General features: G+C 41.4%; 3 protein-coding genes across 4 annotated transcripts; 2 read left to right on the forward strand and 1 right to left on the reverse strand.

Annotated features, from left to right (window-relative positions):
- Positions 1–301: 301 nt before the first annotated feature.
- On the forward strand, positions 302–13,371 carry LOC109626303 (rab11 family-interacting protein 1-like). Its single transcript, XM_069513570.1, has 6 exons — positions 302–838; positions 7,110–7,537; positions 7,638–9,699; positions 11,043–11,891; positions 12,313–12,424; positions 12,548–13,371. The coding sequence occupies exons 1-6, from the start codon at positions 465–467 to the stop codon at positions 12,764–12,766; spliced, it is 4,044 nt and encodes a 1,347-aa protein (XP_069369671.1). The 5' UTR covers positions 302–464; the 3' UTR covers positions 12,767–13,371.
- A 609-nt stretch (positions 13,372–13,980) lies between these two features.
- Positions 13,981–16,823, forward strand: brf2 (BRF2 general transcription factor IIIB subunit). Its single transcript, XM_020082100.2, has 4 exons — positions 13,981–14,308; positions 15,044–15,103; positions 15,202–15,523; positions 15,901–16,823. The coding sequence occupies exons 1-4, from the start codon at positions 14,161–14,163 to the stop codon at positions 16,688–16,690; spliced, it is 1,320 nt and encodes a 439-aa protein (XP_019937659.2). The 5' UTR covers positions 13,981–14,160; the 3' UTR covers positions 16,691–16,823.
- A 138-nt stretch (positions 16,824–16,961) lies between these two features.
- Positions 16,962–23,325, reverse strand: LOC109626301 (prolactin-releasing peptide receptor-like). Of its 2 annotated transcripts, none has more exons than XM_020082101.2 (3): positions 23,207–23,325; positions 20,909–21,375; positions 16,962–19,528 (listed from the first exon to the last, which is right to left on the reverse strand). In XM_020082101.2, exons 2-3 carry the CDS (start codon positions 21,355–21,357, stop codon positions 18,895–18,897), a joined length of 1,083 nt encoding a protein of 360 aa, XP_019937660.1. In that variant the 5' UTR covers positions 21,358–21,375; positions 23,207–23,325; the 3' UTR covers positions 16,962–18,894. The 2 variants fall into 2 exon arrangements, with proteins under 2 accessions (XP_019937660.1, XP_019937661.1); XM_020082102.2 differs by having other exon boundaries at positions 20,909–21,391; positions 23,207–23,266.
- Between the last annotated feature and the right edge of the window lie 58 nt (positions 23,326–23,383).

Here is a 23,383-nt window from a genome sequence, read left to right on the forward strand (position 1 = left end):
CACTAAGCAGACTTCCATATAAAGTGTAAAATTCAAACTCTTTGCACTATAAATGTCAAGATTTGGGCCTGACAACACTACTCGATACCCATGGAAAAAAAAAATGTGTGTAGGGATATGGTCTGATGCTGGTGCAGAGTGAAGGGTGCACAGGTGTGAACAGGCATCAGCTGTGTCCTGTTGGCTGCAGTGTGTGTTGTGATGTGAACGATCCACACACTCTCAGCATGAGGTCAACCTGTTAATCTGTGGGCGTGTCTTGTCTTATCCAAGGCGTCCTCTCTGTGTGACCACGCCCAATCAGCTGTTTCCTCAACTTCAGTCAAGTCAAAGGGGAACACTCTCCCTCTGCTCAGACCACTGTGTGTGTGCGTGTGTGTGTGTGTGACTCGGTGCCTGACACCGCTGCGATCTATCCTCGGAGTTCGATTCCTATTTGAAATCCAGCAACACGTGGCGTCATCATGTCCCTGGCGGATCTGCAGTGGTGTCCCACAAGCGTCCAGGTAACGGTGCTCCAAGCCCGAGGCCTCAGGGTGAAGGGGAAAGGCGGCACCAACGATGCGTACGCGGTCATGCAAGTGGGCAAGGAGAAGTACCAGACCTCGGTGGTGGAGAAGAGTGTAGCTCCGGTGTGGAGGGAGGAGGCCGCGTTCGACCTGCCGCCGCTGCTGCTGCTTCACCAGGGCGCAGGAGGAGCAGGTGGAGGAGGAGGAGAGCGCGGCACGTTGCGCGTCCACGTCCTGCACCGGGCCCTGGTGGGTCCAGACAAACTGCTGGGACAGGCTGTCATCAACCTGCTGCAGCTCAGTGAGGACAAAAGCCGCAGCAAGACCGAGTAAGTGCACACAGCAGGAAGTCAAGTGTGCAAGCAGCAATGTCTCACTGCTGATAAACTACATGCACAAGCACACGTTCAGAGTTTTATCAGGGCAAACGTTTTAGTGTCAAAAAAGTCTACAAAGTCTGCAAACCACTAAATTCAAAAAGATCAATTTCAGGATGATGCACATAAAGGAAGCTACTGGATTGTTATTGTTGGTGCATGTGTTGCAGCTCCTAAATGTGAGGCTAATTTTAAGTAGTCCACCTTACTGGTGAATTATAAAGCATAATAGTTAAAGGTTCAGTGTGTAGAATTTAGTGACATCTAGTGGTGAAGTTGGATGTTGCAGCTGAAAACCCCTCACGTCAACCTCCCCTTCCAAACATGATAGAGAACCTGTGGCTGTCTTCAGTTGCCGTAAAAACTCAAAAGGTGTTTAGTTTGTCCAGTTTGAGCTACTGTAAAAAACATGGTGGCCTCCGTAGAGAGGACCCGCTTGCAGTGTAAAAGTGCATCATCATAGAGGACTTTAGAAAACCAAATAAAATTCATATTTTTGAAGATGCTAACAGATTTAACAAATTGATTGTTTGTAGATAATGTTTTACCAAACAAGTAATATTACCAAGTGCAGATGTGTATTTTTGTATTTTGACGGAATCACAGCTTCTCCACATCATATGTTTTGACTGAATGTGTTTTAAAGCACAAGCAACAAGCAACACCAGTATCAGGCACATGTTTGCTTTTAGCACAGAGTAACTGATTTTCATGCACTGCAGGGGAACGACTCCTGTCAGTCATACTCGACTTTGGGACACTGCAGAACAAAACTATAATCCCTATTAAACCCTGAAAAAATATAATGCCAAGTTTTTTTCATTTTAATATGACTTATGCAGCACCTGATAACTGTGGATTTGGGTTTACATATGAAATGATTTTGCTTAATTCATGCTTTTGTAAAGACTCTGTATAGTTCCTCTCTGTGATTGCACTTTTGTTTTAACTGACGTGAGGTATTCACACGCACACGCACACACACAGAGCCATGCATCACTGTACAGAGCCGCCCCGGTGGGTTTGACTTATGAATGTTGCCCACTCGCTCCACTGCAGCTTAAGGGATTTGTTTCCTCGGCTGCAGCCTTGGAGGATGCCAATCAGCATTGCTTACTGAGGCGAGGGAAGTGAACCACAAGATTCACTCTTTCATTGACTAAACTTGACGACAACAACAGAGAGATTTCCTCAAAGAAGCCTTGAACGTCACCTCTCTCTGCCCAGTGGAGAACATTAAAGATTACACTACATCAAAGATTCAGATTACACCACATACACAAATGAGCAAAGGAGTTGAAGTAATTACATAAAGTGTTGAGTATATTCTGCAAAAACATTCACACCTATTTAATCCTGCACATATTTGAGTTAATAACAGCAGTGAACACGTTCCACAGGCCCTCCCTGGTGCTACTGGTCTCTTTGTAATGGTGATTATTTTTGTCTGTTCATGTTCAAAGAAAAAGTTTCTCATTCATCCTTTTTATTAAAGTTAAACATCCATCATTATGTCGCAGCGAGATACTTCAGTAAGAATGGGAAACTTTTGTTGCACTAATAAGCTGTTTCTGGGTATTTCAGTCCCCTGCCATGTGATTGGTATTATACAAAAGCAGAGTCAGAGTGCATACCAGCCTGTTTGTCCATTCACACACACACACACACACACATGCTTCCTTCTCCCACTCATTTACAGCTGTTTGTTGTGTTGCTGTGTCGGCTCTGTTTGAATTTTTATATCGTGGTTCATTTCTGCTCATGTTTTGTTCATCATTTTGTTCAGGTTATGTATTCACCCCTTTCCATCAGTTTGTTTGTGAGGCAAGATAAATTCAATTCAATTTTGATGCGAATCCAGGAAGATTAAATTACTTTCTTTTACATTGAGAGATGGCATTTTATGGCATTTTCAGTGATTCAGTGAAAAGTCAGGCATGTTTAGAGATATCTATCTATGAGTGTGTGAAATGTGATGCATCTTGATTGAATTTAAGGACTGTTTGTCCTTGGCAGAGGTATGTGCTTTACTGAATCTCACACTGTTGCTTTGACTACTGTCACATCTTCCTCTGATCTGAAACATGTTGGGCTGAACTTCACCTGGCTGTGTGCTGCATTATTAATCATGAATGGTTTTGGGTTTCGTGACATTTGCGTCTCTGATCACATTTGCCCTTTTTTGGTTGCTGTCTTTAAAAAAAAAAATCAGATACAGTTTCCCTTCATAACAGCTATTTGTTGATTCAGTACGTGTGTATGTTTTCTGTCCATGTTTTCCGACACTGAAAACCTATATTTTTCGGCAGCAAACATGCTGTAGCTGGTGTAGAGTAAATGCTCTGTTGATCTTTCTGTGAGCTTGGTGAAAGCACCTCCTGAGGGTCAAATCCAGCTTTAGCCTCAACATTCCAGACAGTTTTATCTACAAAAAACAAACAGTGCAGTGGCATCAGGGACAGTCCAGCAAGGTCATTTCTACTGGAGAAAAACCATTGTGCTTATACTGACTCCTGACACAAAAACAGGTCTTGACATGTTGGTGGCAGAATACAATTCACATTGTTTATAAATCCTGCAAAAGAGACTTATTCAAGCTATTTTATCCAAACTCATTGTGAACAAACACTGCAGGAAAAAGGAGGAGACACTAATATTATTATTACCTTCACCATGGAGGATATGTGTTGTGTTGTTGGTTGGTGTTTGGTAGCTTTGGTCAATAGATATATTTGAATGTCTAGTAGCTGCAGGGCATTGAAATTCAGGATCCAAAACCTTTGCACATTCTATATCCCCATTTCTCACTTGCACTTTTCAATCAATACAACGATGGTGAAATAGTGAACCAAAATTCCGGAACCCTGTAGTAAAGAGGGACTAAATTCCAGCTTCCATCCACTATAGTGTGTGCTCCAGCATGTGTTGTTATCTATTTTTGTTTAAACTGTAGCTGTGGTTTGCGACACCCTTGTCAAAAGAGAATATTTCTCCAGTTTCACTCTGGTTCCTTTGTACAGGCGTTTGTTTTGGCTTCTATGTCTCGTGGATGTGGACCGATACGATAAGCTTTGGACATTTTTAGGTTCTTGGACGTTATCACTGTTGAGTTGCTTTTACTCACTCAGCCCTTCTCCCACTCGTGCAGCTGTGTGTTGTGATAAGGACTCGGGAAACTGGGGGCATTGTCTTATCAGCAGTTCAGGCTCCACACGGAAGGATGCGTTTTGTGCAGAAGGTAGAATAAATGTATAAAATGTTGAGTCATGCATTATCTTCCTTTTGGTTTTATCTGTGCTGTAGAGCAACACCCTTCATTCTCTTCATGTGGGTGTGAGGTTAATGAGTTTCATCATCATCCAGGCATTGATGAGAAAAGGCCTCTTTTAATTCCTCCTCCTACACACAGCTCACTCACCCAACCAGCTAACGCCTCAACACTTTTGCAACTTCCCTCCTTATTTAACTGATGCATGCTTTAGGGAAGTACAAAGGTTAAAGGTTTACAATATACTTCTGTGTCTTACCATTATGCCATTTCTACACAACACAATATATACTAAAACTAGGCTGCATCATTATCCAAATATATATTAATGCTATTACCATATATAGTAACACTATGCTGCTGTTTATAAAATACTATACCATTGGTTCTTTTCTGATATTTTCTGTCATCGATATGTATTTCACACGTTTACAAAAATCACAGAAAAACTGATGATACCAGGGATCGAATGAGCATAAGTCTAAACCTGTGATTCCAAACAATGCACTTTACAATAAGATTTCCTTTACTGGAATACAGGATGTAGGATTATGGGAAATTTTAATTCATAAAATGTTCCCCTTTGATAGGGAAACCATTTAAATTGATATAAGTTATAATATCACAGAAAGATTGAATCGAATATTGTTTTTCAAAGCTTTTTGCTGCACATAACTAAAATGTATGTGGATTGGAATATGAATATGCTGAACTGCTGCAGAATACAAATATCATGAATTTAACAGTGTTCTGCTAATGGACGATCATCAGACAAATAATGTAGACGCCTCCCAGTGAAATATTTAAGGCCTGAAATGTGCAAATTACATCCCATTGCTCGTCAGCAATAGAGCAGAGGAGCTGTGACAGCAGTCTCACCCGTTTCACAAATTCCAGCTTGCTTTGTGGCACACATCTGAAGCATTCCTGAGAGACGAGGAGGAGGAAAGAGACACTCAACTTATCTGATTCAGGGGCACTGAGAGGACATTGCGTATTCCGCTGGGTGAGGTGTTAACTACAGGGAATGAAGTTACACACGTAACTTATATTTAACAATGTTCATACGTGCACGTTTCTGTAAAACCACGTGTGAGCTGACTTTTTTTTTCTAATGTGTTTCGCTGTTTAAGAAAGATGAGCCAAAGCCACGAGACGGAAATATGTTCTCCCAAACACACACACACACACACACACACACACACAAAACCCCTTCCTCATTTCCTCAGGAATTCAGATTTCAGTTGGAGTTGTTTGTTCAGTGGCGAGCTGACCTCAGATTTCTGCCTGATAGGCAATTTTTATGCTGACTCTTCCTTTTCGTTGTTCTGTTAAAATGTTCTGCTCGTTCTGAGACTCATCTCTCAGGACCAGACCACGACACCGGTGCAGCGGCACAAAGTCAACACGGTCTCGTCTCAGTGGACTTCTCAGTCTCTTTTTTGCATTTTGTCACAACAAATTCAAAGTTGGAGACACGAGGGGGAAATGTTGTTAAAGGCTAATGATGTAGAAATGATGTTTCACACAGAGTAAGCATTCATAAATTCTCCACGTTGGACGCCGCTACAGACAGGATTTTTATTTAAAGGAAAACTTTCCCCCTGTGGTCACTTTGCTGGTTTTGCTTAGATCATCACAGACTTTCCAAAAATATTCAAGCTGCTGCTGAGTCACTTTCCATTCTCCTCAGGATTGATCATAGTTTCCACAAGAAAATTATGAAAACTAAACATTAACTTTAGTTTGAGTTTTGATGATTGCTTTCACCAGTAGGTTACAAATATAGTGAGTAATATACACTATATAATGTATAGTTATGGTTATATCTCTTGTTATTGCAGTTTGTGTATGATCTTTAAAGTACTGGAGGAGTGTGAGCACTCAGCAGACAGTGTTTTAATGTCCATGCATTCACACTAAAGCCTGTAGGGACAGATGATTATTCATTTGATAATCTTGTTTCTTGGCTTTGAATTGAATCATATAGTTGTGATATAATAATGCTGTTTTCCACACAAAGAATAACTTAAAAACTAAAACAAATTTGATGCTGAAAGTTTTAAATACGTTTCATGTGAAATAATGCATGTGTAAGTGAGCCGCAGTTCATATCACTGAACATTTCAAATGTTCTCATTTTCATATACATGTGCCTTACACTGTGATCTATATTGTATATGAATAAAGATGAAATATTCTTTTTGAAACTGTGCAGATGATAAGTTATACTGTATTCTGTTCTATACGGTGCACTTGTGGTGCAGTGGAGCTACAATTAAAAAGCCTCAGGAGGCGTTTAGAATCTTACTTCCAAGATGGGCCAGTGCAAGTCACATGTTTGTGGCCTGTAATGTTCCTACTTTCCATGAGGTCTTGAGGAATTTTATGTGCAAATGTATGTGTCAATTAACTAATTCAACAAATGTTGTCATGATGTCCTAAACTGAGCCTCGACAGAGTGACAAGTTATTTCTCTTGTTTCTGGAAACACTGGAACAAATGTATGTGTTTTAATAATAATCTGATAATCTTGGACTTTTGAGGATATATATTTATATTTTATAATTAAATGGATATGCACCTTTTGTTTTTTGCAATAAAATTGAATTGATATTTTAACCATGTAGCTCACCCCCATGATGAAGATAATGAGTAAATCTGCAGATTCTGGCTCCAGCTGTTTTCAGTAAAACCCCCCGGTGGTGAGAAAAATGAATGATAATGCTGCTTCATAATGTCTGAGCATGTAAATAATATGTCAACTTAAAGGGGGTGATATCAATGTTGTTTTCACATCTGGTTGCCTCTGCCCCCAAGTGGTCAAAATATCAGTTCTTTGTCTAAGAATAGACAAGATATTTTCCAAACATCTGAAGTCATGAATCAGACTGGGATTACATGATGTTTAACGTGTGTTAGAATCAAATCTAATAACATTTCTTTCTTGAACAGATGGTTTAAGTTGCTGGACAAGACAGGCAAGGCAGACAAAGACAGAGGAGAGGTTTTTCTGGACATCCAGTTCATGAGGAACAACATGACCGCCAGCATGTTCGACCTCTCTGCTGCAGGAAAATCCCGCTCCCGCCTGGGCAAGTTCAAGGACAAGGTTCGCGGCAAGAAGAAGGAATCCGATGCTGCGTCTGGCGTGCTGCGATCCTTCAGCCCGGTTCTGACGGACAGTGAGGGGGAGGCAAACGGAGATGAGGAGGTGGCTGCGGGGAAGGATGACAAAAAGAAGAAACATAAAATGAAATCTTTGTTTTCTTCCAAGTCCAACCTGCAGAGGAACATGTCTCAGTCCATGTCTATTCTACCCGCGAAGAACTCATCGCTTAGTGGCAGCCAATCGTCTGGTCTGAATATGGATTCCTCTGAAGGTCAGGAGAAACAACTTTTATTTGACCAAAATATTGTTACTCTTTTATTGTGGTATTTTTAATCAAATGCATGTGAATATTTTTTCTCATGTCTTTCCAGGTAAAAAGAAGTTCAAGTTCAAGATTCACAAACGCTCGGGTAGCTCAGACGGCAAAGATTCCTCCTCTAGTCACCAGAAAAATGCTACTACAGAGCAGAGCAACTTGTGCATCAATGGCAGCCATGTTTACTGTGAAGAGCCACAGAACCGCATTTCTCGCATCGGGTCAAACTTCAGTCTGGCCAGTTCAGGCCATGGATCCATGGAAGACGTCCCTGAAAGCTCTCCTCCGTCAGTGGAGTCACTTCAGGCAGTGAGGCAATATTCTGCCTGGAGAGAAGAGGAGGAAGAGGAGGAAGAGGAGACGGCTGAAGTAGAAAATTTAACAGAGGAACATAGAAAGGATGAAGAGGAAATGACAAGGATGGAGGAGGAGAGGAGGAGAAAAGAAGATGTAGATGAGAGGTTGAGGAAACAAGAAGAAGCTCTTAAGAGGTTGGCTGAGCAGAAGAGGAGACAGGAGGAGGAAGAAAGAAAAAGGATTGCAGAAGAGAAGGTTAGACGAGAGGAAAATGAGAGTTTGAGGAGGCAAGAAGAAGCTCTTGAGAGGTTGGCTGAGCAGAAGAGGAGACAAGAGGAGGAAGAAAGAAAAAAGATTGAAGAAGAGAGGGTTAGAAAAGAGGAAGAGGAGAGGTTGAGGAGGCAAGAAGAAGCTCTTGAGAGGTTGGCTGAGCAGAAGAGGAGACAAGAGGAGGAAGAAAGAAAAAGGATTGAAGAAGAGAGGGTTAGAAGAGAGGAAGAGGAGAGGTTGAGGAGGCAAGAAGAGGAGGAACAGGTTAGGAGAGAAGAAGAACAAAAGCGTGAGAGACTAGCAGAGGAAAAGAGGAGACAAGAGGAAGAAGAAAGAAAGAGAGTTGAGGAGGAAGAAAAATGGCAAAGAGAGGAAGAGGAAAGGATTAGGATGGAGAAAGAGAGGGTCCAGGAAAAGAGGATGAGACAAGAGGAAGAAGAGAGGATCAGGAGACAAGAGGAAGAGCATAGGTTAGCTGAGGAACAGAGGAGAATGGAAGAAGAAAGAATGATTGAGGAAGAGAGGAGAAAAGAGGAAGAACAAATGAGAAGACGGGAGGAAGAAGAGTGTGAGGCAAAGAGGAGACTAGAGGAAAAAGAACAGAAGCAAAGGGAGGAAGAGGAAAGGATTAGGAAAGAGGAGGAGAGGAGACAGGAGGAAGAGGAAAGGATTAGGAAAGAGGAGGAGAGGAGACAGGAGGAAGAGGATAGGGCCATAAAAGAAAAGGAAGAATATGAGAGATTGGCAGAGGAAAGAGGGAAACTAGAGCAGAAAGAAAGGGAAAGGGTGGAGGCTGAAGAGAGAATTATAAGGGAGCAAGAAGAAAGTATGAGGATGGAGGAAGAGAGGAAGAGGGAAGAAGAGGAAGCAGAGAGGGTTAGGAGAGAAGACGAGAAGAGGAGACTGGAAGAACAGGAAAAGACGATAATTGAGGAAGAAGAAAAAAGGCAAAGGGAGGAAGAAGAGAGAATTAGGAAAGAGGAAGCGCATAGGGCTAGGAAGGAAAAGGAAAAATATGAGAAAATGGTAGAAGAGAAGAGGAAACTGGAGGAACAAGAGAGAAGACAAAAAGAGGAAGAGGAGAGAATTAAACACGAAGATGAAGAAAAAATTAGGATTGAGGAGGAGAGGAGGAGAAGAGAAGAGGATGAAGAGCGGGCAAAAAAGGAAGAAATGGAAAGATTGGAAGAGGAAAAGAGGAGACTAGAGGAACAAGAGAAGAGGAGGATTGAAGAAGAAGGAAAAAGACGAAGGGAGGAAGAGGAGAGGAAGAGGAGGGTGGAGGAAGCTGGGAGGGAGAAAAGAGAGGAAGAGGCCAGAAAGCTTGAGATGGAAAAGTTAACAGACGCAGAAGAACAGAAGAAAAAAGACAATAAAACAAAGGATGGACACAAAGCTCCTGGCAAGAAATCCAAAGTGGCTGAGGAGAGTCCTGCAGGAGACACGTCCACTAACCCGTTTGATGAGACCTGCTCAAATAACGAGGACGTCCCAGACTCACCTGCTGCACCCGACAGCAGCCCCTCCAAAGTGTCAAAGGTCAAACAAGGGTTAGTACAAGTTGTCTTACACTACATGGATCCAAACTATTATATAAGTATTATAATCACAAGACAGTTTTAGTTCATGAGGTTTCACCTCTGTTTTAGAGCAATAAATAAATAATTAAAATCAAATTTACCAAAACAAGCTGCCTAAAATTACAGTAGCCATCTTTAAGAAGAATGTATTTGACGCCTCCTTCGACTTTAATTCGGTCCGCGTCCCCTCTGCTAACATGGAGGTGAAATTCACAACCACTGCCACCAGGGGGCGATCAATATGATTTAGCTTCACTTTCAGGAAGCTGTCATGTCGTCCATCTTTGTGTACGGTCTATGTGCTGAAGAGCAGCAGGTAAAATGTTGACCGTCGCAAATCAAATTAGCATGTTAAAGTTTACACTCTTGAGACAAAGCAATAGAGGGCCATTGATTTAAGTCTTTGAAATTTTGACCTGATGATGGCGCTAGAGGAAAAGTAAAGGATCGGGAAAGTTACGACGTCGTCCAGCAGAATTAAACTCAATGTTATCAGCATCGTTATTGTCACTAACACAACAGCACAAGGCAGTGTACCGTCTAACTTATTATATTAAGTACAACAGGTACTTTACAGAACCTGTGATCGAATGTTCAGTTGTTACTCTCTCGCCTGTTTTACAGACACTGAAGTTCTCATTTCATTTAAAACTGACACCATCATGAAACTTGCATCAGTCCGTGCTTGTTCACTTGTGTTAGAGTTGTTGTGAGCGTGCAGACACACAAACATTCCACAGTGTGTGATGGTGAGGATACATTTCATTTGTTAACTGAGACTCCGCAGCTCAGTCTTACCTCATTATATTGAGTGTCGATTGAAGAGGGAGAGAAAATGACTCAAGGCTTGGAGTAATTTATTCTGAGTTTGACAGTGTTGGAGGTTGTTTCACAGAAATGTCTGGATGAGTTTCGCTCGGCATATTAATCTTTTTTCCTCCATTAACGAGGTAATGTTTTCACTCCCTGTCAAAAACAATAGAATACATGTTTTTCTTCACTCTATTGAACAATGTGAGGGCGTTTTTCAACATTTTCGTTGATTTCTCAGAGAATAATTTATGAATCTTGATGAAAAACCTTCATCTGGATCGAGTTTAAATGAGGGAACTTGAACAACTTTCTAGTTACGTCAGTATATTTTGTCATATTACACTGCTTCTATGCTGCTTTTAAAATGAGGACACTCTTGCTTGGTTATTAATTATTATCCAAGGACAGTAAATTATCTTATACTGTATCAGGTTTCCCTGTGAGATATTAGGTAACAGTAAGTCAGCTGTATCATTGTGTAGTATGTGTCTTTTTTCCAGATATACAGCTGCTGTGTCATCAGTGGGAAGCGAGACTCGTTCCGCTGATCAAAAGGACCTGATTGGTGCTCAGCGGGACAAGCGACTGGCTCCTCAGCCTCCAAGGGGGAATGTATCTGAGAGTCAGAGGGAGCAAGATGTTTCTAAACCACATCAGACACAAATTAACAAGCAGAGTAATGACAAAGACGTCAAAACCGCAAGTGTTCTCCCTCAGCGTTCGGTGCAAGTAATCACTCCCCTGAGTCAATCCCACAAAGATACGAAGAACTTCCAGAGCTCGATGCAAACTAGTACCGCCAAAGGAACAGGAGGTGTGGCCAAACACAGTAAACGCCCTGCACCATCTAGACCTTCAGTGAAAGAGGAGCTGTCGTCTAAACCGAAAAGCCTTTCCTCTTCCCTGGGAGGTGGCTCAGAGACAAAACAAGCCTCTGTCATTTATGGCTCAAATCCATTTGAAGACGACGAAGATGAGCCCACAGCACAAGATGATACACAACCACCCCCCGATTCAGTACACTGGCCTCCATCTGTGTCCCAGGATGCCGCCTCTCAAGCTAAATTCAAATCCTCCAAAATGGCCCGTGCTCCTCCACCTCCTGCACAGACGGTTCCAACATCAAGCACTTTAGCGCAAGAAAACACAGACAGAGGTCACGCTACACACCCTGCAGGTGTCGCTGCACCGGATAAAGGTGCAAAGCAAACGCGTGCCCCGCAGCCAGAGGTCATGACCCCTGCTTCTATCAAGGACACTTCACTAAAAGAGCCGCAGCCTGCGAGAGCTCAAAACACTGCAGAGGTGACGGGTGTGAAAAAGGAAGGGCCTCCTATGACGTCACGTAGGTGAGGCAGATCAGTTCCTCCACAGAGTGTTATGCAACTCATGCCTCTCCATTTTAAATTATACATCACACGCGGATAGCTGCAGATCTCATACACTGCCTTATAAAAGAAAACCATCACGCTTTGTATTCCTGTTAGTCGTCTATGATTCATCCTTATCTTTCATCCTTTTCATCCATCATTCATTTTTTGCTTGAAATATTAACTGACTCGTATCCGATGAGGTTGGTGTTTATGAATCAGCTCGCAGCATTAACTCTGATCATATTCTGTTTGACAATTTGATCACTAAATACTGATGTTGATGATATGGAAGGTGGTACGTGTCATGAAATTCTTAACTTGCTCATCAATGCTCCATTTTTTTCCCTGTCTTCCAGCCAGTGTTTTCATCTTCCTCTGCTCTTCATTGTCTCTGCAGGCTTCAGCCGGTAAAACCTCTTAATCCTCCGGAACAGGAATCTGCCCCCGTTGTTCATTTGGAGAAAAATAACTCCACAGAAATTCTGAGTGAAGTTCAGGATAAAACAAAGGTAGTTGGTTTTAAACATTCATCACACTTACCTAAAGGAAATGGGGAATATTTGATACACTCAATGAAAGATTCCAATGTTAAAAACAAACACAAATGTAACACAGAACTTGCACTTTCTCAGATTCTCTCGCAGGTAAATGACAGTGGGACCAAAGGTCCGTACTCCCAGCTCACTCAGGAGGAACTCATCTCTCTGGTGCTGAAACAGGAGAAGCAGCTTTCTGAAAGAGACAAAACGATATCAGAGCTGGAGCTGTACATCGACAACTTACTCGTGCGCGTCATAGAAGAGAACCCCAGCATCCTGATGTCCTTGAGCTCTTTGAAGAGAACAGTGTAGGCGGATTCAGACGTGACGCTTTCTTTTCCATCTGTATAGTTAATGTAGACCTGATCGACAACGGCTCCACAACAGTAAACTTCACCTAGAAATAGTTGTGGATTCTTTTCTGAAAGGTAGCAGGAGTAGAAGTTGAGGTTCAAGCCTTTTGTCATAGTTCCATAGAAGTAATAAGTCCTTTTTCTAAATATGTCTTAAAATTTGTTGACCCTTTTCTACATTATGTACATGTCCAACTTTGTAACTTGTGTATTTGTAATAATTATTTTCATGTTGAGCACAAATTCTGACTGGTAATAAAACTTGATAGAAGTCTATTGTTGATTACGAGACTTGAACAAATTGCATTCTGTCTGTTTTCTCTCGTCTGTTAGCTTGACGTTCGCTGGTGATATATGTCCAGTGCACACAAGCCTTATTTTGCTGTTAATATGAGCTTTTTATGTAGATAAAGTTTCTTGCTCTTGTACTGAATGTCAAACGTGTATGTGATTCTGGTAACCTTAAAAGCACTTTAATGAAGCTTATATTCTGTGATGCTCTACTGTACTGAGGCTTCATGCTATTAAAATATGCAAAATCAATAAACCCATGATTAAACAACCGTTTTGATTTTCTGAGACAATACTGATTCTGATGTCTGAGTCAATTTTTAAATTTTAACATTGTCCTCAACAAAACCCACAATTTGTATTGTTTCAAATGTTAACAGTTCCTAACATCTTGTATCTTCTATCTAAATTCATTATGTAAGGAGATTATAATGATCTATATAATGATATAATGGTTAAATGATCTTACTATGTTTGAATTATTATATGACTATTAGTAGTAGTATTAGTATAATTACTATCATTGTTAGTAGTAGTAGTAGTGCTAGTATCATTTAATATTGTTATTAGTAGTAGTAGAACTTGTAGCATTATTATTATTATTACTGATAGTAGTATCATTACTATTATTATTATATTAATAGTAGTAGCAGCATTGTTATTATTAAAAGTACTAGTAGTATTATTAGTACTAGTAGTAGTATTAGTATCATTTGATATTATTATTTGTAGTAGTATTAGTATCATCATCATTATTATTAGTTGTAGAAGTAGAAGTAACATTATTATTATTAGTAGTAGTAGTAGTAGTAGTCGTAGTAGTATTTTTCTCCTACGTCACGTCAAAGAGCAGGCGGAACGTATGAGTCACGGAACGTTGTATCTCGTCGGACACATTTGGCTCTCCCCCTCCAGACCTGCAGCAGAGTTGACTTGTTGTTCAGTGAGTTCAGACTCTGCGTGTTTCTCTGGAGACTCCTGAGACTCAGTGAACACCAGTCACGTGTCGTCATGTCTTCTTTAAACTGAGAGTTCTTTATAAAGCGTTGATTGATCCTGACGATGCCTCCGCCGGGTCTGCGCTGCCCGGGCTGCGGCTCCTCCAGCATCATCGACGATGACCTGCACTGTCAGGCCCAGCTGGTGTGTGTGGACTGCGGGGCTGTGGTGGCCGAGGGGGCGCTGGTCAATGATGCGGTCGGAGGTGCAGGTACGAACACTGATCACACAGACCTTTTCTGTTGAATCTGCCACCTCTGTTATAACTATCCAACTATGTTCATAACTATAAACAAGATTCACAAGACAAACACGTGTTCATCATCCTGCAGCTTCTCTTCTTACTCTGGTGTTAAAACACATGTCCCTTCCTGGTGCTTCACCTGACATCACCTGCTACCTTCATTCTGAATCCTACCTGGTCTGTTATTTGGATTGTGGTGCTCGCAATACGGAAAAGCAAATGTATTTTTACATGTAATTCAAGAACACACAGTATGTTAAACATGAGTGAAATACAATCTGAAGACAGTTAAAGTAGATCTAATCAGATTGCAGTTTAATAGGAACAGCTAGGTAAAATGAAGACAGTCTGCTATAGCAAGAATATAATTATTGTCCTTTGAGAAGGTTATAATTAGAGCTGGGTGATGTGGTCAGAAATGATATCAAAATACATTTTATGTTAGAACACTTTTGTTCCCTGAGTGAAGCTTTTGGTTTGAAACTCTTCTTTATAGACAAAGAAACTCTTGATAAACAGCAAAACATTTGACAAATCTGAGGTAGATCATTTGTATTATACTTCCTCACTTCCTCATTGTTTTTGTCTGGCACCCATTTTAAATGGGTTTCGCTGTGATTTAAAAACCCATGTAAACAAGCTAATTTTGGTATAAAGCGTATATTTGATTACATTGCCTTTGACTCTTTGTTCTTTTCACAGATGTCAACTACAGCCAAACCACAGCTGTGGCCAGAAAACCATGTCCAAACCTTGTATACGGTGAGACCTTCTCCCTGAGAGGACTTTGTTTATTATGACCCAGCAACTTCCTCTGTATAGCTGAGCTCTCACGTGCTCATTCTCATACATCTTTACAGGTTTACAGCGTGTGAGAGCCATATGCCGGACTCTCAGGGTCAACCATGAAATCGAGAATCTCTCACAGACAAACTACACGCAGGCTTATCAGCATGAACACTTCATTCATGTGAGCCTCCAGAAGAAGGAAGTTCTCGCTGGGTGCTGTGTGCTTGTAAGCTGCAGACTGCTTAACTGGCCCATCGCCATGGGAACCATCAGCTGCCTGCTGGATGCCGACCCAATGGTAGTGGGAGCAATTTATAAAGAAATGGTCCAGGCTCTCAACATTACGGCTCCGATAATTAACATCACGGATGTAATGGAAGCCCACAGTCAGGAGTAAGTGACTGTTTTCTGTTTTCTTACTTTGAAGCTACAGATAAATATCCATTAATTCCAAGCACAGACTGTATTTAAAGATGGACGACATGACAGCCCCTTTAAAAGTGAAGCCAAATCATCTTGATCACCCCCTGGTGGCTTGCTACAGTATAGCTCATGTTCTCTGTTACACAGATGAATGGCAGTTTAAATAGAAAACAAACTGGTAGTTGAACTAACAATGTGAATGTTGTACATTTTTTATGAGTCAGACCTAAGTGGTCTTAGGGAGTAGGCAGAATGAACAAGCATCTGTGCTCTGAATAATACTACACAAGTGCTTTAATCTTACATGTACATCTAACACGCACTGGGAATGTTTTTCTTTCTCTAAGGTATAAAATTAGTTCTCTTCACGCTCCTGAAGAATTGGCCGCAGACCCTAAGCAGTTGAACAAGCGAGCAGTGGCTCTGGTGGAGCTGGCAGCCGATACCTGGATTGTCACTGGCCGTCAGCCCATCCCCATCATGATGTCGGCAATCTATTTGTCTTGGCAGTCACTGAAACCCACCAAACTGCGGCTGAAACTCCCTCTGGAAAAATTCTGTAAGATTGCAAAAGTCAATAAGCACAAAGTTGCTTTGAAGAGAGTTGATGAGATGAAGGAGGTGCTGTGTAAGCTGGGCAAGGAACTCCCCTGGATCAAGGAAGACGTGACTCCAGAGAATGTGGTCAAACACGTGGAGGATATTCTGCAGTACAGGTACGCCCTGCTAAGGAGGGCTCTGAGAACCCATGAGGAGTGTCAGACCAGCTGTGAGGACTCTCTAAATGAGAAGAGCGCTCCATCCAAAATCCCAGAAATTAAAAATTCATCCTCTGTGGAACGATGCGAAGTAAAGACTGATAGGTCCGAGCAACCAGGATATGGAGATGATGATCCATGCTCGGTGCCTGAGCCGCACAGCAGTGCTCAGGGGAACCAAGAACCAAACTGGGGGAAGAGAATGCTGTTTGCTCCCCCATGTGTTGTTCACCCCAAGAAGAGGAGAGTGGAGCAGCCACAGCCCACAGATGTAACTGGTGATGAAGAAATCTCAGACAGTGAAATTAACTCATACATTCGCACGCCTCAAGAAGTGAGAGACTTCGCTCGAATGCAGATGTTGTCTGAAAAGAAGTAATCGACCGTGTATGGAGAGCAACGTTTTACTCAATGGTTATTTGTTATACAAGTTATGATGCAGATTTTAATTCAGAAAATGGAAGCAAATGTTTCTCATTTGGATTTTGACAATAAAATGCTGCCGCAATGTTTTTTTATGTAGTTTTATTCATTATTACCTCTGCCAAAGAGGTTATGTTTCCCTTAGTGTTTCGTTTGTTGTTAGTCTGTTTGTATGATGTACACATGTAGACATAATGTATATGACTTTATTCAGGTTAAGGAAATCAGAAAATTCAGAATTTGTGTTAATAAGTTTGATATCAGAATATTGGTGTGAATGTAAATATTTCTACTGATGCAGGATAGTGTCCATGAATACATCAAATACGCTGAATGTCTGAATCAGGCCTGTAGTCGATATGTAGAAACCACCTCTGTTCTCCCTGTTATTTAATAAGTAAATATAATCTATGAACATGTTGGTCATAATTCCCTTCTGTCTTCTGTCATCATGCAGTTCCATTGATCTCAAACACAGAGGTCGTCTGGTTTTGTCTTTTTATTCACAGTGTGTGTTGGCACAGACCACTTCAAATAACTTTGTAGCATGTAACATCACAAATAATATATACTAATATTGAAAGCACTGTATACTGTATGTATCCAAAGCCATTTTGTTGGAGAGTCGATGATGATGGGAAAGAGCAACTATAACAGCAGTGGTTAATCACTTCAGTGACACTTTAGTCCACCTCCACTCCTACCTTGAGTCAGAGGACATGTATGCATGTACAGAATACAGACCAGCACAGAGAACACATAACCAACCACCACACTTCAATACATCCAATTTTACAACCATTGTTTAAAGCCAATTTACAAGGCTATTAGAAATTGTTTAATAAATTATACAGCAAGGTGCATATTCAACCTTGGGCTATAAGAAAATTAAAGCCCAGGGGCACAAGTTCATGATAATAATTTATTCCATCAGGCTCTAGAGGAGGAGCACTAGATTATTAGATCTGACACCAATGCCCCAGTGTAAAACAAACTCATCTGTGGTGACCACTCCAAACGCGACCTGAACGGAGGGTCTCATTTGCTTTTCATATATTCAGCTTCACTTTGTTCATCAACCTTTATCTGGCCTTTCTAGTTCATTATAGTTTTTTATCCTCATTCGTTTGTTAACAGACATTTATGACACCCATAAGATTTCATCTCTTCCATCACAGGGACAGTATCTCATTCTTACAGATATACATCTTTCCATATACAGTAGGTTAGAACAGTAGCCTACATATACATTGCAGTGTGTTACATCAAATATTGAAAAGCATTCTTAGATATTTTAAGCCTTTACCTCACAAAGATAAAATCTGTTATGAACAAGTCCATGAATGGATGGATGAATCAAAGGGTCAGCCCACGTTTGGCCCAGTGTCGGTCGGTCTGTTCATGTATTACTCCAGAGAAAGAGATCTGGACAGCCGCTGGCCTGGGTGCCTTGAAGTTTGGTGTGGAGAGTCCTGGTTTCAAGAGGGGGATCCCAAACCCATAATGTACCTTTGTAGAGCTTTTCCATGATATCAGTGACCTCTGGCCTTTTATTCAACACCCCCATCATAACCCAACACCATAGTCCAGGACAAGGTATCTTCATAATGAATGATCTGATTTCTATTGAATCTGCTGCTGTGATTCATGCCTCCCAGAGAATAGGTTTTAATGGTACTAGCCACCCATTTAAATTTAATATACAGTAGTGACCCTTTGTCTATTCATTTTTGTAGAAGAAATCTCAAAGTCCAAGTGGCAGATTGTCATGAAATCTACTGGGCACACTCGTGATTCCCAGAGGATGAACCCTCAGCAGGTTGTACTCTGTGGGATTTCTCCTGTAGCAGCAACCTTGTGGCAAATAATCAACTTTTTGTGGTGTTTAATTTGGAGATATGCGTGACCCATAGAGAATAAAGAATCTTTTGTTTGCTCCTGTTGGTGGGGGGAAATTTCTTCTTCCCTTTAACGAAATTGACTTTTACAAACCCCAGAAAAATGGCCTCTGTTCAAGAGCTACCTCGGGCTAATATTTTGCCTTTGTACACAACATAATAGTCAATGCACTGCCAGGAAAACATGTCTTGTGGATATTATCAGTGGCCACAGGATGAACTCCATTCATTCTGCACCACGCTGAAGATTTTCAGCAATCGATTACAAGACCACACTGGCGGCACAGTGATTGGCAGGCACTCCAATTCGATGGCGGCACTTGAACATCTTGCGCAGCTCAGTGCGGAAGCGGTCGTGTAGCCATGCGTAGAGGAAAGGGTTGCAGCAAGAGGAGCTCATGGCGCACAGGTGGCACAGCAGTTGTATAAGCAAGAAGTAGCGCTTGTTAATAAGGTGGATGTCAACGTCTCGCAGCACGTTGAACACATGAATCGGGAGCCAGCACACCGCAAAGGCAGACACCAGGAGTGCGACCAAGCGAAAGATCTTCCTCTTACGAGCCTGCTGAGCACCGGTCTGGTCTTGTGTCCTGTGGCCTGGTGCAACACAGTTCCTCAGTTTGACAGTGATGCACAGATAAGAGATGAAGACGGCTGACAGTGGCAGGACATATGTGACCAGCAGGGTGCTGTATGCATAAGCACGTCTTTCTTTCTCTTGTCCCAACCAGAACTCCTCACAAATGGTGAAGCCCTCCTCTTTGAATTCGACGTGGTAGGTGTGGGTCACTGCCGGAGCCACCAGCCCGCAGGACAGCAGCCAGATGCCTGTGAGGACAGAGGCACAGGTGGCCACTGAGGTGCGCTTCTTTAGGGGATGAACAGTTGCGTAATATCTGCAATAGAAATGAACAAGAAACAGCAGTAGATGATAATAATTTCACAAACGAATGCATAGTTAACACTTGAATGTGAATGAGTTGAGTGCAAACCTCAAGGCCCTCAAATAAAACCACATTTTAATTCACTAGATCTGGATTTGGTTTTGGGTTAGCCTCAAACTGCACACACTTATAATATTCGTCCCATAAACATATGATTTCTTTTTCAAGATCCATGAATTATTCTCATGTTCTGTGCTTTAAATAACAGACAGAGCAGACCAAGAAGAAACAGAGGAAAATAACTTGTGATAAAATGATAGTAATAACACGCAGATTCTCTTTGAAAGCAAAACCAAGGTCAGATAACTCTCACATCCGAAGCTCCAGAGGGACAGAAACCAACAGGAAGCTTTATGCTGCAGGATCTTTAATTTCTATTTCTCTTTCTTTTGCACAGTGAGCAGCAGATCTATGGGGGTCTGTGAGAGGGACGTGTCAGTTGAGCCCACACCTGATTCTTCCTTTATGTGCACAAAGCACAAAGCAAGATAATCTGATTTGTGATTTTGTTCCCATCTGCCGCAGCTGTTTTACATTTCGTCTTAGTTTAGATTTAGAAGCTAGAAGCCAAACCATGAAACTCACTTGAAAGTTTCAGTCGTGCAGCAACGTAGGGTTAAATTCAATTAAGACTCAATAATTAAACATGAGCGATGAATCTGTACTGTGAAAAATAAGTACATTATAATCAGCCTCCCTAATTTCTAGATATAAATGATGACTGACTATGATCATGTTTAATTTCTGCCTTGGCACTCCACTCATACTTAGAATGGTGTGTAAATTGATTATATATAGAAGAAAGTAATCTTATCTAATTAGGCCTATTCAATCAGGATGGTCTCTTGAGATATAAATAGTTTCATCAATAATTTCTTGGACTGACACAAACCAGCACAAGCTGTGAAGAGAGCTTAAAGGTTCAGTGGGTAGAATTTATCGATGACGTAGCACGTTGCAGCTGAATACCCCCCACCTCACCCTCCTCTTCCAAACCTGAAAGAGAACCTGTGGCAGCCTTCAGTTGTCATAAAAACTCAAAAGGTTTAGTTTGTACAGTTTGTGCTACTGTGAAAAACATGGCAGCCTCAATAGAGAGGAGATGTAAATATAAAGTATTTAACTATAAAGAGCTCATTCACGGGTAAAGAAAACAACAATCCGTTCAATTTAGATGAAACACACTTGTAAACACATCACTGGGATTATTATTATTATATAATAATATTATTATACCAATTCTTGCACATTGAACCTTTAGGGAAAATAAAAAGAAAGACTTCAAAATCTGACTGAAGTTTTGAGTGGCATTCCAAATCCTCATCCACCCACCTGTCCACCGCAATAGCTGTGAGTGTGAAGACTGAAACGTAGACTGTGACCGGTTGGACGAGGAACACCACATAACACATTGAGCGGCCAAATACCCAACCGTGTGGATTGAAGGCGTAGGCGAGAGTGAAAGGGACACAAGTCACACACATGAGCATGTCGGAGAAGGCCAGGTTGCCGATGAAGAAATTGGTGACACTGTGCATCTTTCGGGTTCGGCAGATGACGTAGAGGAGCAGGTAGTTCCCGAAGACGCCCACCACCACCACCAGCACATAGCAGGGGATAATGAGGGACTTGAACTTCTGCAGCAGAGCCACGTCTGCAAACTGGGAGGTGTGATTAGTGGAGTTGCTCTGCACCGCGACCTCGTAAATGCGCCCGTCCATCTGCTCTCCTGACACAGATGGTTGTGTGACTCCGACCGAGCCACTGTGGTGCTCCCCCATGGTCTGTCTGTTCCCACACTGTTCAAAACAAAAGCTGTTATGGCAGAACATTAATAACATCTGTAATGAGGACAGGTCACAACATAGATATAAGTGGAAGGCCATTACTCAGTGTGCATGCTTTTACCAACTCAGTGAGAGGCAAAGAGCATATTATTAAAATGTTTATGATTATGAGGGTTTTTGATGTTGAGAACATCGATGACCCTGAGGTCTCTGTGTAAATCTTGGATTTTCTCTCAGACGCATCTAAATGGACCAAGGGATGTCATCAACACAACATTTTTTTGAGCCACATTTGATCCTATATAGCACTCACTTTACACACTCCAGCTGCCACACTTTGTCTGATTGAACAGATTCAGTAGCTAATGCTCACTTCAAGGTGAAGCTTTAGTGATGTGCCTCGGCTGCGAGGTTTCTTTGGATAAAAGTGTCTGCCACATGTATAAATGGGATGGAATGAAATGAATGTGAAGAGCCAAGATGAGCCAGCTGGTGTCACGCCTCCTCTGCTGAAATGTGCATCTGGGAAATGTCAAATCACAAGGTTGTACTGTTGTGTTTCAGTGTGATTAACTGAGGTGCCGACTGTATTCAGCATAGTTCAGCAAGTGTGATGCTTTATTTTAACGCACCTTATTAAACAGTGGAAATATTTGTTACTTGAGGGTCATCGTCACTTGGATGAGAATGATTAACAGGCAAAATTAAAGGAAGGATAATTGCAACATAATATTCCCTTTGGAGTGAGATTTCCAAATATCTCCTCTCTCCTCTGAGCATTAAACTGGTTTTCAGTCTTCATGTTAATAATTGTCTAATTAAGAGTCACTCAGTGATCGTCTACATATGATCACTGTTGCTCTGCGCTTATTTACAATGTTTTGTGCATAATTTCCGACTGTGGAACTTTGTGAGCTTCTCACTGTGATATACGCAGCAGATGAAAAGACTGATCATGGACAGATTATCAGAATATTCATGGACAGTGTGGAAGAGAGATTTTAGGTAGTCACAGGTTTTTTTTTCCTCCCACTGTAACTGAAAAATTTAATGATCACAGTTGAGTGAGAGTCTAAGTGCTTTGGGCTAATTGCCGAATTAACATGTACAGTGCATTAAGCACCGGTCCTGTCAGTAAACTTGGATGATTTCCTTGAATATGACTATAAACAGAAAAGGAAATGGATTATGAAGGACCTGCCTTGTGTGAAAGGGCTTTCACTTACATGTAGAGAATATGATCTGTGTCTAAACGTTCACATTTTCTTTCTCATGAGCAACATATCTGCTTTCATTTTAAAGTACATTTCAATGTATTTGTTGTTTCTTCCCTGTGTTATTCCTGTGGGGATTTGTTCCTGCACCATACTCAATCATTTGTGGACCAGATTTCAATTTTTTTCCCAAATTTATCTCCCACATTATTATCTGCATAGTCTGAATTTATTATAGGAAGCGAGATAATATCTTCTAGATTGGATTAATGTCAATAAGACAAGGCACATACCATATCCTCCATCAGACCATACCTCATAACACATTTACATAAATATGCATATCCTGGGTGTGAGCTAAAGACCTCACCTAATGAGCCCCAACAATGTTGCCTGCATCACATGCATTTGGGAATTCATAAATATTCTGACCTTTATGACAAGTGAATATTTTGCTCATTAGCACCGAATGATGTAAATGTGTAAAACTTGTGTTTCATTTTATTTCCACTACTTTTAATAGAAGAGTTGCAGTCAAATAATCATATCTGAGAAAATATGCTCCCTCGCCCTGTGATAACATGCAAACAATACATTAATAAACAGATAAGCAGACAAAAGTCACTTACCTTTGCTTGTGTTTGTGTGTAAAGATGAGAGTATGAGGAGCCGACCGTCCTTCAGCACCTCTCCTCGGTGAATGAGCTGGAGCTGCTGCTGAGTTAGAACGAGAGACAAACAGAGCGAGGGAGGGAGAAATGACTGTAAGCCAATAACACGGCAGAGACCCAAAAAAGATCGATGCA

The sequence above is a fragment of the Paralichthys olivaceus genome, chromosome 18, assembly GCF_024713975.1.
Source record: "Paralichthys olivaceus isolate ysfri-2021 chromosome 18, ASM2471397v2, whole genome shotgun sequence".
Taxonomy (NCBI): Eukaryota; Metazoa; Chordata; class Actinopteri; order Pleuronectiformes; family Paralichthyidae; genus Paralichthys; species Paralichthys olivaceus.

Bases quoted from the DNA above. Each gene is read 5' to 3' on its own strand.
- LOC109626301 (XM_020082101.2), bottom strand. From the start codon at position 21,357: ATGGGGGAGCACCACAGTGGCTCGGTCGGAGTCACACAACCATCTGTG. The intron at 19,529-20,908 runs GTGGGTGGATGA...TTTCTATTGCAG, and splicing joins ACAGCTATTGCGGTGGACAG to ATATTACGCAACTGTTCATC.
- brf2 (XM_020082100.2), top strand. From the start codon at position 14,161: ATGCCTCCGCCGGGTCTGCGCTGCCCGGGCTGCGGCTCCTCCAGCATC. The intron at 15,104-15,201 runs GTGAGACCTTCT...ACATCTTTACAG, and splicing joins ATGTCCAAACCTTGTATACG to GTTTACAGCGTGTGAGAGCC. The intron at 15,524-15,900 runs GTAAGTGACTGT...TCTTTCTCTAAG, and splicing joins ATGGAAGCCCACAGTCAGGA to GTATAAAATTAGTTCTCTTC.
- LOC109626303 (XM_069513570.1), top strand. From the start codon at position 465: ATGTCCCTGGCGGATCTGCAGTGGTGTCCCACAAGCGTCCAGGTAACG. The intron at 839-7,109 runs GTAAGTGCACAC...TTTCTTGAACAG, and splicing joins AAAAGCCGCAGCAAGACCGA to ATGGTTTAAGTTGCTGGACA. The intron at 7,538-7,637 runs GTCAGGAGAAAC...ATGTCTTTCCAG, and splicing joins GAATATGGATTCCTCTGAAG to GTAAAAAGAAGTTCAAGTTC.